At 54.3% G+C, this 15,896-nt stretch overlaps 1 protein-coding gene across 1 annotated transcript in view; it reads right to left on the bottom strand.

Moving 5' to 3' along the window:
• Nucleotides 1–15,896, bottom strand: part of Ncs1 (neuronal calcium sensor 1) — a 48,869-nt gene that overhangs the window by 14,741 nt on the left and 18,232 nt on the right. Inside the window, exons 2-4 of the mRNA XM_041674633.1 lie at nt 8,958–8,982; nt 1,859–1,997; nt 73–151 (exon numbers count right to left, since the gene is read on the bottom strand). Of these exons, the coding sequence (XP_041530567.1) occupies nt 73–151; nt 1,859–1,997; nt 8,958–8,982 (243 nt within the window). The remainder of the gene's footprint in view (nt 1–72; nt 152–1,858; nt 1,998–8,957; nt 8,983–15,896) is intronic.

The raw sequence follows: 15,896 nt of genomic DNA, 5'->3' as shown, positions 1-15,896 counted from the left end.
GGTGTCTGGCACCTTCTCCTGGCAAGGACTGGGACTGCATCCCTCTAGCCTGGCTGGGGATAGGGGACTTACACCTCAGCTTCTCATCCAGGGTCCCCCTTGAGGTCACCGATAGAGCCTGGATGAACTCAGAGAACTCGATCCTGCCATCCTGAGGGAGACAAAAGGAGGGGCTTTGGTCAGCCCAGAACTCACAGGGAGGTGATGGGCAGTAGCAGATGGAAGACAGGGGTGGGGCTGGTGAACAGGGGACAGGAGGGAAGGGACGAGGGGAAGGAGAAGGAGAGGAGGCAGAGCCGAAAGAGGGCGGTGAGAAACTGCCTGCTGGGCAACACTGGCGGAAACCGGCAAGTGGAGGGGGCTCAGGAGAAAGCCATTTCTACAGAGCAGCTTAGTTCTGCCAATTTGTTTTACAAAAGAGGAAACTGGGGTCTAGAGAGGGTGGAACCCATCCAGTGCCAGCCAGTGGACTGGAGCACCTGGGGAGAAAGCTAGGACCATAAAATAGAAGCCACCTGAGTCACGAGTGCAGAGGTGAGTGACAGGGATCCCAGAAATACCACGAACTCAGGAACGTGCTGTCTAGAGACAGGCTGCAACCCCGGCTACCCCAACCCTGGACAGCTGTCGGTTAGCAAAGCCAGTGCCAGGAAACACTCGCTGCCACATAGTAAGCATGGGAAACTCATGCTCAGTGGTACACTGGGAAAGAGCCAGACACAAAAGGCACACAGTAAGCCCCAGTTTCCTCATCTGTGAAATGGGGGCATTGAAAGAACCCACACCACAGGGCATGATGGCTGTCATGTGACTGCAATTCCAACCTCTAGGAGACAGAAGCCAGAAGAGAGAAATCTGAGGCCAGCAGCAGCTACAAAGAGAACGAAGGTCAGCCTGGGTGGTCTGGCTAATTTCTCGTTGTTATTGTTTTGATACAAGCTAGAGTCATCTGAAAAGAGGGAACCTCAATTAAGAAAATGCCCCCACTGGACTGGCCTATGGGATTTCTTTTTTTAAATAATTTATTTAACTTTATGTGCATTGGTGCGAAGGTGTCAGATACTCTGGAACTGGAGTTACAGACAGTTGTGAGCTGCCTTGTAGGTGCTGAGAACTGAACCCACGTCCTATGGAAGAGCAGCCAATGCTCTTAACTGCTGAGCCATCTCTCCAGCCCTGGTGGAGTATTTTCTTAATTGACAATTGATAAGGATGGGGCTACCCTGGGCAGGAGGTCTGGAGTTGTAAGCTACATTCCTCTGCAGTCTCCGCTTCAGCTCCTGCCTCCGGATTCCTGCCTTGCCTATGGACTGGGACTGGGACCTGAAAGCTGAGACAAACCCTTCCTCCCCAGGCCTAAGACCCTGGGAAAAATAAGACACCTGTCTCAAAAACAAAAAAAGCAATGCTAACCCTGTGGACAGCTGTCAGGCCTGTCAATCACACCATGAAGAGTTACAGCCACTGATCTCACTATTCCTGGAGATCCGCATTTTGTATCCGTAAGAAAACTCACATGTATGTACACGTGTGCATATGCTATGCCTTCATACATGTATGTTGCTGTGTGTGTGTTTGCACGCGTAAGCATGTGTCTTTGTGCACATAGAACACTGAGTGTGTCCATCACACAAATGAATATGTGGGTGGGTGGGCATGCCACATGGACGCAGGTGTCGGTCTTGATCTGTGCTGGTGCATGTGTGTGCCGTTGTGGCCCCATGCACATGGGTATCCTGTTCTGAGTGGGGAGCCCTGCAGGGGAGCATGGGGTGCAAGGGCTGCTGAGCCACCTACTGCATGCCACAACAGCTGGAGAAGCTCAGGGCTGGAGCAGACCCAGCAAGCTGCAGCTCACCTTGTTCTCGTCGAAGACATTGAAAACGAACGTGGCGAACTTGGTGGGGTCTCCAAACGGGAAGAACTGTTTGTAGATCTTCTGGAAGCCAGCCGCGTCCAGCTGCCCACTGGGACAGTCCTTAATGAAGCCCTTGTACCTGCAGACAACACAGCAGGCAGTAGAGAACATCACCCACCAGGAGCCTCCGCCATAGACCTGGGAAAGCCATGAACCCCAGTCCAAAGACACAAGGCCCCATGACACTGGTAACAGTATCACATGGTCCAATAACATGGGCCCAGATGTCATGAGCATAGGCTCACACCTCTGCCACTCACTGGCTGTGTGACCTTGGGCAACAATTCTTTAAAAGCAATGACAATGCCAGCTATGGTGGCACACGCCTTTGATACCAAGAGGCAAAGGCAGGCAGACCTCCGTGAGTTGGAGGCCAGCCTGGTCTACAGATCGAGTTCCAGGACAGCCATGGCGACACAGTGAGAGCTCGTCTCCAAATGAATAAAGATGGAGCAAAGGAAAAGAAGTGTGACAGGGTCTCCTGAGCCCAGCCCAGCAAGCCCCGCAGGAGGCCCGGAGAAGCCAGCCCCACACTGCACCAGCAGGCGTCATTGGCACCGATGTCAGCTGCAGGGGCTGGTGGCAGAACGCCAATCTATTGAGTATCTAGTTACCCCTGCAGAGCCTGTCACTGAACCCCACCCATCAACAGGAGGCTGGAGTAGACACCCCCATGAAGTGATGCGGGACGCCCAGGAGTGCCAGCCTGCTCAGAAGCCCCCACCATGCACCTTCCACCACTCCTTGGTGCTCAGTACCTCCGAGTTCTGTAAACTCTGACACATATTCACCATGGCAGGTCCCCGGGTGTCAACCTGTCTAACCTGGCTAGGGTAAGAGTCCTGTTCCACCCTTAGCCAAAGCCCCCATGATGGTATCTCTCCCACTCACTCAGCACTGGCTACAAATCCCGGCTGGCCATAGCTTGACAGTCCGGACATGGCCTGGTGTCTAACATACGCGCAGCAAGGATGCGCTGGAGAGCTGAATAAACACTCAGACCTCTGGGTGGGGAAGTAGCCCAAGTGTTCAGGTCCCTTTTCTGAGCGTCATGGATTCTCTAGAGGCCCTAGGCAGAACCACAGAACTCCGTGGACAAGGTTAGCAAACCAACTCTCTCTCTCTCTCTCTCTTTCTCCCCCCCCCCCCACTGTGTGTGTGTGTGTGTGTGTGTGTGTGTGTGTGTGTGGCACCAGGGCCCAGAGAGGGAGCAATACCAGCCAAGGTAACCCTGTCTATCAGCAGAAGCAGAGTTCCTCCCTTCCAGCCTCCCTACCCCCCAGTCTCTTCTCTGGGAAGAAATCCAGGCTGCGCCACCCCCATGTCAGTGGCTGGGAAAGCGATTATACCCAAACATTATATAACCCCACTATTCACCCTCCTAAAGTGGAGGAGGGTACCTTCCTGCACTAGAACGGCAAGGGAGAGGCCTGAGGCGCTCTGGCCACTGGCTTGCGTCCAGTCCTCTAATCTACCCTTCCAACTGTCACCTTGAAGAGCAGGGATTGCCATCTTCTGCTGTGTGCACCACTGGCTGGCTAAAGAGGGGGCTCCGTGTTGGTGAATGGCCTGCCCTACAGCCCCTCAAGATCACACAGGACCTGTATGAGACCTGACTCTTCCCACCCCAGGCCAGGGCCAGGTGCCATTGGGCCAGGCCTCCTCCCTCTTTTCTGCTGGGTCAGTGTTGCTGCCAGTACAGTTACCAGAGCATGCTGGCTTGTGCTCCTAGCCCCAAGCTGCAGAGCCAGAGGACAGACCCCCTGGGTCTGTTTCCCTGGCCCCCGCACATGGGAGTGTTCTGGGCATTGGAATATAGCTAACAGTGCCCATGTATGTGCCTGGTGCTGAGAAAACCGCAAGAGGGAGTCCAATCCCCAGGGGATACGACAGTTGTATGCTGCCATGTGAGTGCTGAGAACGGAACCCAGGTCCTCTGCAAAAACAAGACGGGCTTGTAACCATCACGCCAGATCTCCAGCCTGTGCCCAGCATCTTATGTGGATACCGAGGCCCCGAACTGGGTCTTTTTCTGCTAAACGAGCATCTCCCTGAATCTCAGTTTTATTATTTTTGTTTGTTCTTTTTTAAAGATTAATTTACATTTTATGTTGTTCTGCTTGCATGTATGCCTGCAGGCCAGAAGAGGGCACCAGATCTCATTGCGGATGATTGTGAGCCACTATGTGGTTGTTGAGAATTGAACTCAGGATGTCTGGAAGAACAGCCAGTGCTCTTAACCACTGAGCCATCTCTCCAGTCCATTTTGGTTTTGTTTGTTTTTCAAGACAGGGTTTCTCTGTGCAGCCCTGGCTGTCCTGGATCTTACTCTGTAGACCAGACTGGCCTTGAACTCACAGAGATCTGCCTGGCTCTGCCTCCCGAGTGCTGGGATTAAAGGTGCCGCCACTGCCCAGTTTCACTATTTTTCTTAAGGAGGGTTCTGGCTTCTAAGGTAAGACTGGAGTGGTCTTGAGTCTCTTGGTTCTTGACTAGTATATGACCCTAAACAGGTGATTCTGTCTCACTGAGCCTCAGTTTCCCCAATCTCTGAGGTTAGAAGCCCATCTAGCATTTACCTTGAAGGTCCCTGAGTGAACCGGGACAGACAACACTGGAGATGAGGGACACTCAGCAGGCAGCCAGGACCCCCAACACAAGCATGCACCCACGCATGCGGGATGCATGTGGTGGAGAGGCCAGAAGCTGAGCCACCTTCTACCCAAGCCTAATCCACAATATGCAGGGCACGAAGGTTCCAAGCATGCGACACTGTGCTTAGGATGGGGGTGAAGATGCGAAAAGATGCTCCCAAGAGGTGACAACTGCATTCTTAAGTCGGGAGGCAGGAAATCTATCACCTTACAAAAATTCTAAGGGCTGTTGACTGCCACTTGTGAAACACTCCCAGTGGGGTGTGTGTGTTCGGCAGAGACAGAGTGATGTCTGCCATGACACACAGATTCCAGCGTGGCCTCTCAGGATCCCTGGGCAAAGCCCCACACCACACAGGGCTTGGTCTCCCATTTCCCACACACTCTAGCCTGCTAGGAAACTCATCCTTGGGACCTTGCAGGGACTCTGTTCCTGTCCTCTCCATGCCTCCACAATTAAGGCAACATCTGCTTCCCAAGGCGCAGAATCAAGGAGATCAGTAGCTAAATGGATGAACGGTGGAGCGGAACAGGCTGCGATCAGCAGCCACAGCTGAGAGGGGTGCAGGGAGTCCGCCCTGGGAAACTGCTCCTTCCTGTCATCTCTTCAAAGGCCCCCTCTGCCTGGCCCACCCCTGCCTCCCCAAAGCTCCCTGAAGAAGAAGGGTTCCTCCCCCCTTTCCTTCCCTCAGGGCTAGCAGTTTTCTGGGTCCCTCACAGCAAGAAAATAGTATATAGGAGCCACTAAATGCCAGAATAGGAAGGAGAAACAAGCTAGACCCAAACTACCTCCCTCACCACACAAACACACACTCACAAAGCTGTGTGACCCAGGCAAGTGTCCCTAACTCTCTGAGCTTGTCTCTTCATCTGTAAGATAAGGCTACTCCTAGGACTCAGGACTCTCTGTAGGGTGTTAAGTGTTGGCACAGCACCTGCCCACAGAAGACCTGGGGACAAGAGGGGACCTGGCTCCTCAACACAGCAGCGTGGGATGGTCCAGCTGGCCCCGTCGAGGAAAGCCTTCCTGTTCCCACCCACTACATTGTTACTGTATTGCCAGGATGTTTAGTAATTATAAAATAATCAAACGAGAGAATTTGGACAAGAGGAAATACAAGCGGGGAGGAAGTACCCACAACCCACGGTCCTGCCACCAACCACCCCATCCGGCTCCCTTCTCTGCGTGCTTTGCTGCCTGGAGCTGAGCATCGGAGAAACTTCCCTGGTTTCCACTGGTCACCTTCCAGGACACTGCAAGCTTTAGTACCTGTGGTATTGCTCAGTCAGCCCCTACTGGGCTTCTGACCTCCTGACAAGGCTGAACCCAGTTCTGTGGGCAGTAGACTCTAAGACAGAGGGCCCAGGACACAGAAAGGCTGCAGACTGAAGTTGGCCCCACCCCTTGAGTCTTGGGCTTTTTTCCTCTACAAAAAAATCAGACACTATAGTGTTACCTCAGGCTGGGGGCTGGGTGATAGGGTCCCCACTGGCTGACCCAGGCACACAACACCCACCCTCCCTGCAACCCAGGCCTTATTCTAGTCCTGGTTCCTCTAGTACTCTCTGCATGGCAGGGACAGCATCACAGGGGACCCTGGACAGCAGCTGTTTGAAGTCCGTACAAAACAAGGTGACTCTAAACGGTGCTGGAGACATGGCAGCCTCTCCGCTGAGACCTGGCCAGCGAGCTGAGATGTGCGAGTGAGGGATTAAAAGAGATAGCGGCACAGATGAAGGCTCCAAAGGGGCACAAGTAGGGCCCGGGTGAGGGCAGGTGCGTGAGGAACTGCAGTGAGGGGTAGGGGGCGGGGGTCTGAGCCACCAGGCAGCCCCAAGGGTTAGGGCTAGGAGTCGAACCTTAGGCAAGTTGTGGGGTGTCCTCCAAAGGGGCTTCAAGATACCAGATCATCTGGCTTCATCTCCAGCTCTTCTGGCACCTGCTGGGGTGTGTGTGCAGGAAGCTGGGGGCAGTGACCATATGGGAAAGATCCCCTGGGTTGGGGCTACTTGTTCAGAACAGGGAAAGCTGTGAAATGGCCCTGGGCATTGGGGGCACAGGGATAGGAGGGACTGGAGGCTCCTGATCTAACCTCTATCCCAGCAGGCTTGTAGACAAAGTCCCAAGCTATAAAAAGAGTTTTGGGCCATCAAGAGAGAACAGTGGGCTCATTTTGTGTGCTAAGAATTTTGTAACCGTCCAATACACTGGAGACTGCTCAGAATGCCATCATCTGTGACCCCCATTACTGATGTCTGTCTACACAGAGGTAGGGTGCTCTCTGTAGGGACAGGCCTGAACCAAGCAAAGTCAGGGAGGGGACAAACTGGAGGAACTCCTAGTTTCAGGACAGCTGTGAATAGGGCTCAGCACAGCTGGACATAGCAGGGGGAACTCAGACCCGCGTAGCCTTTACCCTGGGTGGGAGAGGTTAGCAGAAGGCTGCCATTCACAAATGCTTTCTCTACAGAGCCCAAGGGCTGCCACCAGGAGGCAGGGAGATGTACAGACTGAAAAGCAAGGAAGACAGCATGGAGGCAGGCTTAGGAACACGGACAAGACCTGGAAACTCCTGGAATATTCCTGGAGGATATGGGTAAGTAGGAAATAGCCAGAGATGGGTCAGACCCCCACCACCACCTCTGTCCAATAAGGATGGCTTCTCCCCGCACCTCCACTCCCTTGCCAGAACCCAGCCAGCTCCTGGTCCTGGTTCTGCCCGCCTAAACAGATCTTCAGTGAAAGCCAACAGAGCCAGGCAGGCTGGCCACAGCTCTGCCCTTTCCACAGCATGGACTCTGATGTGCAAGCTCAGACAAGAGGCCTGGAGGGTCTGAGCTCTGCTTCCCTCCTCACTCCCCTCCTGGGGTTCACAGTGAGAGCCTCTCCTGTTTGCTTCATATTCCACTGTGACAGACACTGCTCCTCTCTTCCCCCTAGGCCCAGGGCAGGCATCACTAGCTCACTGCAGATCTCACTAATTTCTCACTGCTGCACTTTCTACTGGCTCCGTGACAAGCCACTTTAGAATCTTTAACACGGTGCTTCAGATAGCCACTGCAGATTGGTCGGAGCTGGCATCCAGCTAAAAATCCATCTAGTATTCTTTCTCTCTCTTTCTCTCTCTTGGCTTTTTAAGACAGGATTTCTCTTTGTAGCCCTGGCTGTCCTGGAACTCGCTCTATAGACCAGGGAGGACTCAAACTCAGCAATCCACCTGCCTCTGCCTCCCGAGTGCTGGGATTAAAAGTGTGTGCCACCACTGCCCAGTTACATCTAGTATTTTCTAAAAGAGACAACTGGGCCCCAGAATGGGAACAGTGTTCTTGAGGCCCGGCGTGGTTCAGGGATGAAGCAAGGACTGGATTTCAGTCTCCCGGCTTGGACCTCATCTATTTGGTAAGCAGGGTCTTCGATCAGCCTGATGGATCATCTTAATTTTATTTTATGTGATGGGTGCTTTGCCTGTTTGTATATCTGTGTGCCACATGTGCGCCTGGTGCCCAGAAGAGCATGCTGAAACTGGAGTTACATACAGACAGTGGTGAACCGAGATGAGGTTGCTGGAAATCGAACCCAGGTCCCCGGGAAGTGCAGTCAGCACTCACTCTAACCACTGAACAGTCTCTCCAGCCTCCAGGTTGAGTCTCCATGGATACCACACAGTGAGGCTGGGGAGATGGCACTGTCCGCAAAGAAACCAGGCAGGCAGACAGGAGAGCCTGAGTTTGGGTCCCAAGCATCCATGTGAAAAACCCAATGTGGTGGCAAGCACTTACAACCCCAGTACTGGAGACACTGAAGAAGCAGGGACAGGGGCCTCTTTGGGGCAACCTGGACAGCCAGTCTAGTCAAATTAGAGAGCCCTACGTAGCAATGAGGGACCTTGTCTCAAAAAATAAAAAATTGGCCAGGTGGTGGCACATGCCTTTAACCTCAGAACTTGTGAGGCAGAGGCAGGCGGATCTCTATGAGTTCCAGGCCAGCCATGGCTACATAGTGGGGCCCTGTTGGTATGGTCCAAACAAACCTACCAGGGAGATGGCTGGAAAGATGACTCAGTGGTTAAGAGCACTTATGCTCTTGCAAGGACCAAAGCTTTCCCCATGGAAGCTCATGGGTACCCATAACTCCAGTTCAAGGAGATCTAACGCCTTATTCTGACCTCCACTACATGCATATGGTACTCATGCATACATGCAGGCAAAACATGCCAACAAAATAAAAATAAACAAATCATTTTAAAGGGCAAAAAGAATACACAAAAAAGAGGAGGAGTCACTACCCTCCCCCAGCCTGTTCAATGGACCCCTCCCTGTCGCACAGGCCGTGGGCTGGGCCCACCGGCACCCCACACCCACCCTAGCACACAGATTCTACTCACCACTGCTGCACCTCCTTCTCGGTAACTGCAAGAGAAAAGAAGATCAAAGATTAGCTGGGAGTCCCAGGACACCGGCATCTGCGGGAGCGGGGCGGGGGCTCCCTCCCACCTCCTTACCCACAGGCTGCCAGTACACCCCTAGAGAAAAGTGGGTGAGCAGTCTTGGCAGGCAGATGCTCACCAGCCCAGGAGAAGATGGAATGCCCGACCTTCAATGCCCACTGCCTACAGCTGCCAATACAAAGGCCAACTCCCAAACACCTTAAGATGAACACCGTGGCCAAAAGCAATCTGGGGAGGGAAGGGTTGATTTCTGCTTCCAGTTTTAGAGCCCATCAAAGAGGGAAGCCAGGGCAGGAACTCAGACAGGAACCTGGAGACAGGAACTGAAGCGGAGGCCACGGAACGCTGCGGACTGGCTTGTTCCCCAAGGCCTGGTCAGCCTGTTTTCTTATACCACCCAGGACCCTTTGCCCAGGAATGGTGCTACCCACCATGGGTTGGGCCATTCTACATCTGCTGCCAATCAAGAAAATGCCCAAAGATTTGTCCACAAGCCAACACAACAGAAGCATCCCCTCGGTTGAGGTTCCCTCTTCCCAGATGACTCTAGCTTGTGTCAAGTTGCCAAAAAACTAACCAGCCTCCCAGGCTAGGCTGTGCTGAGGGGCCCTAGGCCTTCCACCCCCACCGTCTCTGGGTGTAGCTGTTTCAGATGGGAGACCTCAAGCTCTGGGGTCAGACCTGAACACCTGATCTCCAGGTCAGCCACAAGGCTCATGGGCAGGCGATGAGCTATATGGTGTGACCTTAGCAAGGAGTGGTATCATGGACCATAAACGACAGGAGGTAGTGGCAAAGGCCTGAATGGCAGGGCCGCTGGTGACCTCAGTTAGGTCTCATGAGGCCAGAGAAGCACTCTTGGGGAACTCAACTTCCCGCCTATGATGTTCCAAAGCCTGCCCTCTGACTGCCGCCTGGTAGAGGACCTTCCCTGACCTCCCTGACCCCATCACATCCCCAGAGGCTTCAGGTGGTTTGGTAAGGCATGGTCTACTGTTCTCTCACCAGAATTGTCGCTAATGTAGGACACGGAGTGACCAGCAGGCAGCTAAGCCTCTGGGATGTGAGATGAGCCTGGGAAAAAGCTTACCTAGCTTTGATCAGCTACTCTGGCTTAATGGACACTGGAGACTCAAGTGTCCCTGGCCTCTGGGATTCCTAGAAATGCCAGCTCTTCACTTCCTAGAGCTGCGGGGGATTCTGGAAGGTGGCAGTCAAGGGAACCTCTCTGGGGGCCTGGCCCCCCAGCCCAATCCTTCTGCCAACTAGGGTGGGTGGACATAGGGTAGGCGGGCCTGGGCCACCACAAGACTGAGGTGTGCACAGCCTACACTGAGGACGCTTAGCAACAGAGGGAGACACCCTTCACACAGGGACCCGTAGTCCCAGCTGCTCCTATGATCTGTTCTGAGGAGCTGCCCTGTCACTTGACCCAAGGTTCACTGACTTTCTAAATTTGTTGTTGTGGTTGCTTTGTTTTGTTTTTCAATACAGGGTTTCTCTGTAGCTTTGGAGCCTATCCTGAAACTGGCTCTGTAGACCAGGCTGGCCTCGAACTCACAAAGATCCGCCTGCCTCTGCCTCCCGAGTGCTGGGCTTAGAGTGGGCCACCACCGCCTGGCTAACTTTCTAAATTTTTTAAAGATTTATTTTTCTTATGTGTATGTTGGGGGTGGAGGGCAGTCAGAACAGGCCTTGGAGTTGCAGGTGGCAGTGAGCCACCATGTAGGTGCTGCGGATTGAGCCTCAGGACCTCTGGGAGGTCAGTCGGTGCTCTTAACCGCTGAGCCACCATCCGACCAGTGGCTTCCTGTTTCACTGTCTCTGTTTCTGCTCAGTTCACCCACGCTAAGCAATACTGCCCACAAAACTCCCTAAGCCATGTGCTAGAGGCTCAGCTCCACAAACACAACAGAAGGTGACCACTAAGATGAGTGGCGACCTTTGTTCAAGGTCATGGGGCAAGGTGACAAGGGGTGGGGAGTCAGGATGCTGAGAGATCAGCACCCTAGCTGTGGTTCCCAGCACCCACAGAGTGGCTCACAACTGCCTGTCTCCCTTTCCATGGGATCTGATGCCCTCTTGGGACCTCCGTGGGCTCCCAGGTACACATGGTGCACAGCCATACACAAAACAAAAACAAAAACAAAAAAGAAAACCTGTTTTTTCAAAAGATGCCATTCAGTACGCTGGACTGAATGCAGTTAGGACATGTTACCCATGGCACTCGCCTGTCAAATGACGCTGGGGCTAATCAGGAAGCCATAACTGGACTAATCCAGAGAGAGGGACACACTAGACCATCAACCCTGCACCTTCAAGTTAGAGCCCAAACAAGCCAGAGGAAGACTGTGGGGAAGGTGGCTGAGGACGACTGAACCCTAACTGGCTGTGCCCACACTGGGCTGGGGTTGGGCTGGGGGCCTGGGGGGAAAGCGCTGAAATGGCTGTGGGCCATGGACAGATGCCGCAGGGCCTCTTCAGGTTACAAGGATAGCGGTGGACTGAGGATGATGCCCCTGTCCTGGGAGCTGTGCCCAAACACTGAGGGGTGAAGGCTGGGAAGCTGGTTGGGGTGCGGGGGCGGGTCTGGAGAGCTGGAGAGTCCTGCTGGTTGGGGTGAGGGGGCGGGTCTGGAGTGCTGGAGAGTCCCTGCTGGTTGGGGTGAGGGGTGGAGGGGGCGGGTCTGGAGAGCTGGAGAGTCCCTGCTGGTTGGAGTCGGGGTGGAGGGGGCGGGTCTAGAGTGTCCCTGCACTGTTACATTCAGAAGTCTCAAAATAAAAGGCTGAAGGGAAATGACTCTTCGGCCACAGTCTGTGTACCCCCCCACAATGCATGGAGGGCCAAGAGGCAGCCCCGGATCCTGTGCACTACGGGCCCTTGGACAGAGCAATCTGGGGGTCCAGCTTCCCTAGCCTCAGTCTTGGGACCAGATGCAAAGGGAGCTTCCTAAGGTGCAGCTTCCTACTCCGTCCCATCCCCTTTTTTATCCCTCCAACTCCATCCCATCCCCCTTCTTACCCCTCCTTCTTACCAAGTCTCCAGCCAACTGTGAAATTAACAGGACCTCCTCTGGCTTCCCTCCAGGGTCCGCTCAGTGCTTAGCACCCCGTGTTGAGAGGCTCAGGGCTCAGAGCTCCAGACTCAGGCTCAAAGGAAGTACCAGTGATCTTATGCCCCAGCCAACACCCCAACTCCATGAACCTACTCAAGCTCCCTGAGGGTCCTGTTCTCTCTCACCCTGGGTCACCAAATGACCCATTTTCTACAGCTGTGGTGGTTTGAATGAAAACGGCCCTCACAGGCTCATAGGGAGGTACACTTTTAGGAGGTGTGGCCTTGATGGAGTAGGCGTGGTCTTGCTGTGGTCACTAGGGTTAGGCTTTGAGGTTTCAAGTGCTCAAGCCAGGTCCAGTGTCACTCTCTCTTCCTGCTGCCTTTTGATCCAGATGTAAGCCATTCTTCAAAGCCATGTCAGCCAGCATGCCGCCATGCCAACTATCATGACAATAACAGACTAAACCCCTGAAGTGTGAGCCAGCCCAATTAAATACTTCTCTTTATAAGAGTCGCCAAGGTCACGGTGTCTGCTCGCAGCAATAAAACCCTAAGACAGCAGTCTTTCTGTGACACCCAATCCAGCAAGCCCCTGACCCTTCCATGACCCTTCAAAGGGACTCTGTCTACCCAGTAACACCCTGCACATGGCCAGTCAGAGGCCTGACCAAGTCAGGACAGGGTAGGGAGGACAAGGGACCATGAGAGAAGAACCTGGGGTCAGACAGGCTAAGGCTCCCTACGCTTTTGGTGTAAGGTCAGACCAAACACCTACATCTCTGAATCTCACTCTGCCCATCTGCTGAACAGGACCTGCAGCCCCACCTTGCAGCTGTGCTACAGGCCAAAGTAACTTAGCAAACTGGATCTGTGCCTAGTACTAGAAGGCCCAATAGAAAGACATTCTCTTCCCAGTGGAACACAGCCCTGGGGCTCTGTCATCAGAGTCAGCCCATCTCTGGGGCTGGGACTTGCACCTCCTAATGTGTGTTTTGTCTAAGTGCACCTGGTTGGGGGGCTGACTTTCTTTCCCCAGAACATTCCTGTGGCCAGGTCATAAGCGCTACCAAGGGCAAGGCCTTTGATGAACACCAGGCCTGGGGTTCGGCACCTTTTGGTCAAGACCCTGTTGGAGCTACAGGTAGACTAAGTTACTTCTGGACAAGTTGTTTAACCTCTCTGAACTTTGGAATCCTCATGTCTAAATCAGCACATAAACTCCCGACAGGATCCTGGGAAAGGGTTCCCTAGAATCCTGCAGTTCAGGGGGACTGGAGCACAGAGACACAAGGAAGGAGGGTGTGGGCACCCATCCCCCCTCCACTGGCCCTGCTGAGATCTAAAACTGTTGAGGCAGAGAACTATCCAGGCATGCCACCCCCGTCCTGGGCCACCACCAGCCTATATCTCCTCAGGCCTGCTGACACCCTTCTCTGCCCCTGCCCAAGTAGAGACGCCCAGTGTACCCAGTGCCTCCGCCCACCCCCAGCAGCTACCGAAGTTCCTTCAGGCCCCTCCTCCTCTCCACGCAGCCCATGTCTGCCAAGAGTGAACACAAGAACCGGTCCCAGGAGCCCAGGATAAACGTTGAGTCTGATTTTCATTTCCCTAAAGCAAAATACCTCTCTGCTGATTGAAGCTCAGCTCAAACATGGTGGGAACAGAACGCCAGAGCTGGCAGCCCCCACGGAGAGAGGAGGGGCCTGCTGCAGCAGGACGGGTAGAAGGCAGACTTCCCGGCTGGCTTCCTGTGACCAATCCAGACCCCACTTCAGTCTCCAGACACAAGGACTGCCCTCTGGGTTACCCACCCTGCCCAGTACATTAGCAACGGGGGGAGGGGGGCTTGGGAGGATGAGAGAGAGAGAGAGAGTTCTTTGGGCCTGATCACCAAATAGTTTCCCTCTAGAAGGGCAGCGGGCCTTCCTGTGCTCAGCTGCTGGAGCACTTACTCTAGGGTCAATCTTGGCCCTGCACCCCTCCCCTATCCTGCCTCAGTCTCTCACTCCCTCTCTCTCCTACTGAATGCCCTGCCTGCCATAACCACCCCTGCCATGGTCTTCCAGTCCTCTCCTGGGTTCAGAGATCTCCATAGTCTGCCCCTTCCTTATCCCTACTCTGGGTCAGTTCTACACCACACAGCACAGAGGATTCCTTTCCTCTCTGTCCGCTCAGCATGGAGGTCTCCCGCACCTCTCCTCCAGGTTCTCAGTTGAGGTTCCTTCTTCCCAGATGACCCTGAGAAAAGGCCACCATCAGACCTGTAGGCAAGTGTGCGGGGCGTTTTCTTGATTAATGATTGAGGTGGGAGGGCTCAGCCCACTGTGGGTGGTGCCACCCCTGGGCAGGTGGTCCTGGGTTCTCTAAGGAAGCAGGCTGAGCAAGCCAGGAAGAGCAAGCCAGCAAGCAGCACCCCTCCATGGCCTCTGCTTCAGCTCCTGTAGATGAATGGCTGTAAACTGTTAGATAAAATAAACTCTTTCCTCCCCAGGTCGCCTTTTATCACTGCTACAGAAAGCAGACTGGGTTAGTGGTGATGACAGAGCTTCCTCAGAGAAAGGAGACAGGTCTGATCTACTCTGCTATACTCGGCTAAGTCTGTACCTCTTCTGCCCTACAGACAGCGCCCCTAGAACCTAGTCATTCCACCCTCTCTGGCCCTCAGTTCCCCAGTCTGAAAGGGGGGCGATTTGGGCAAAGGGGGTTAAACTCCATGTGCTCTCGCCAGCAACAGGGTGGAGGTCCTGACAGTCCACCCAGGCTTCTAACTCAATCCATAATCTTAGCCCTGGTCTCCCCTTCAGTTCCAGGAAAAGGCTTTGCAGAGTCCCCAGATCCCTGCCACAAGATGACCAGCCCTGGCAAGTCAGAAGGGTCCAGTAAGAGCATTTCCCAGCGAAGGGAATGGACAGGACAACAGCTTCATGTCCTGAGAAGAGCAAACGGACAAGACAGCAAGGGAACCAGATGGTGACCACTGTCCTGAGAAGAGCAGAGGACCAGCATGGGGGGACGAGAAGGTGACCACTGTCCTGAGACCAGCAGAGGACCAGCATGGGGGACCGGAAGGTGACCACTGTCCTGAGAAGAGCAGAGGACCAGCATGGGGGACCGGAAGGTGTCCACTGTCCTGAGAAGAGCAGAGGACCAGCATGGGGGACCAGAAGGTGTCCACTGTCCTGAGACCAGCAGAGGACCAGCATGGGGGACCGGAAGGTGTCCACTGTCCTGAGACAAGAACAGGGCCAGCATGGGGGACCGGAAGGTGTCCACTGTCCTGAGACCAGCAGAGGACCAGCACGGGAGACAGGAAGCTGGGCATGACTGGTGTGCGGAGACCTTGCCTGGTCTCTAAGCTACAGCACTTGGAATCACCGGCTCCAAGCAGACAGAGATAACATGACAGCACTTGCAGAGGGCCCTGGCACCAAGCCGGCAATGCTACTGTGATTACTACCCCACGCCTCTGCCAGGGAGACAGAAGCAGAGCTCCTGCCCTGCCCATTGCTTTTCCCCCAAAAGAGGTCAGAGACTGACCCTGCCTCAGCAGATGCTGACCCTGCCCGTCCGGAATCCCTGGGCCCTCCCTCAGCACGACACAGAGAGCAGGCCTCCTGGATCAGCCCTCTTCAGGCTCCTCCCAGAGTGGGGTGGCAACGGCCCAGCCTCTGGCTGGCAGGCGCTATTTCTACCCATGTTAGTTGTGCCAGCCCAGCTGGGTGGCTCAGAGCTGGGCACACCACACATCAACAGGAAAGACATACAGGCCCTGCCTGCCTCCCCCACACTGCACCCTGTGCAACAGCTCACACCCTCCCC

This window comes from Microtus oregoni, unplaced genomic scaffold (genome assembly GCF_018167655.1).
Source record: "Microtus oregoni isolate MIOR12 unplaced genomic scaffold, Mior012 000025F_ref0000491, whole genome shotgun sequence".
In the NCBI taxonomy this organism is placed as follows: Eukaryota; Metazoa; Chordata; class Mammalia; order Rodentia; family Cricetidae; genus Microtus; species Microtus oregoni.
The sequence above is the reverse complement of the archived record's forward strand: the minus strand, read 5'-3'. Positions and strand labels throughout refer to the sequence as shown.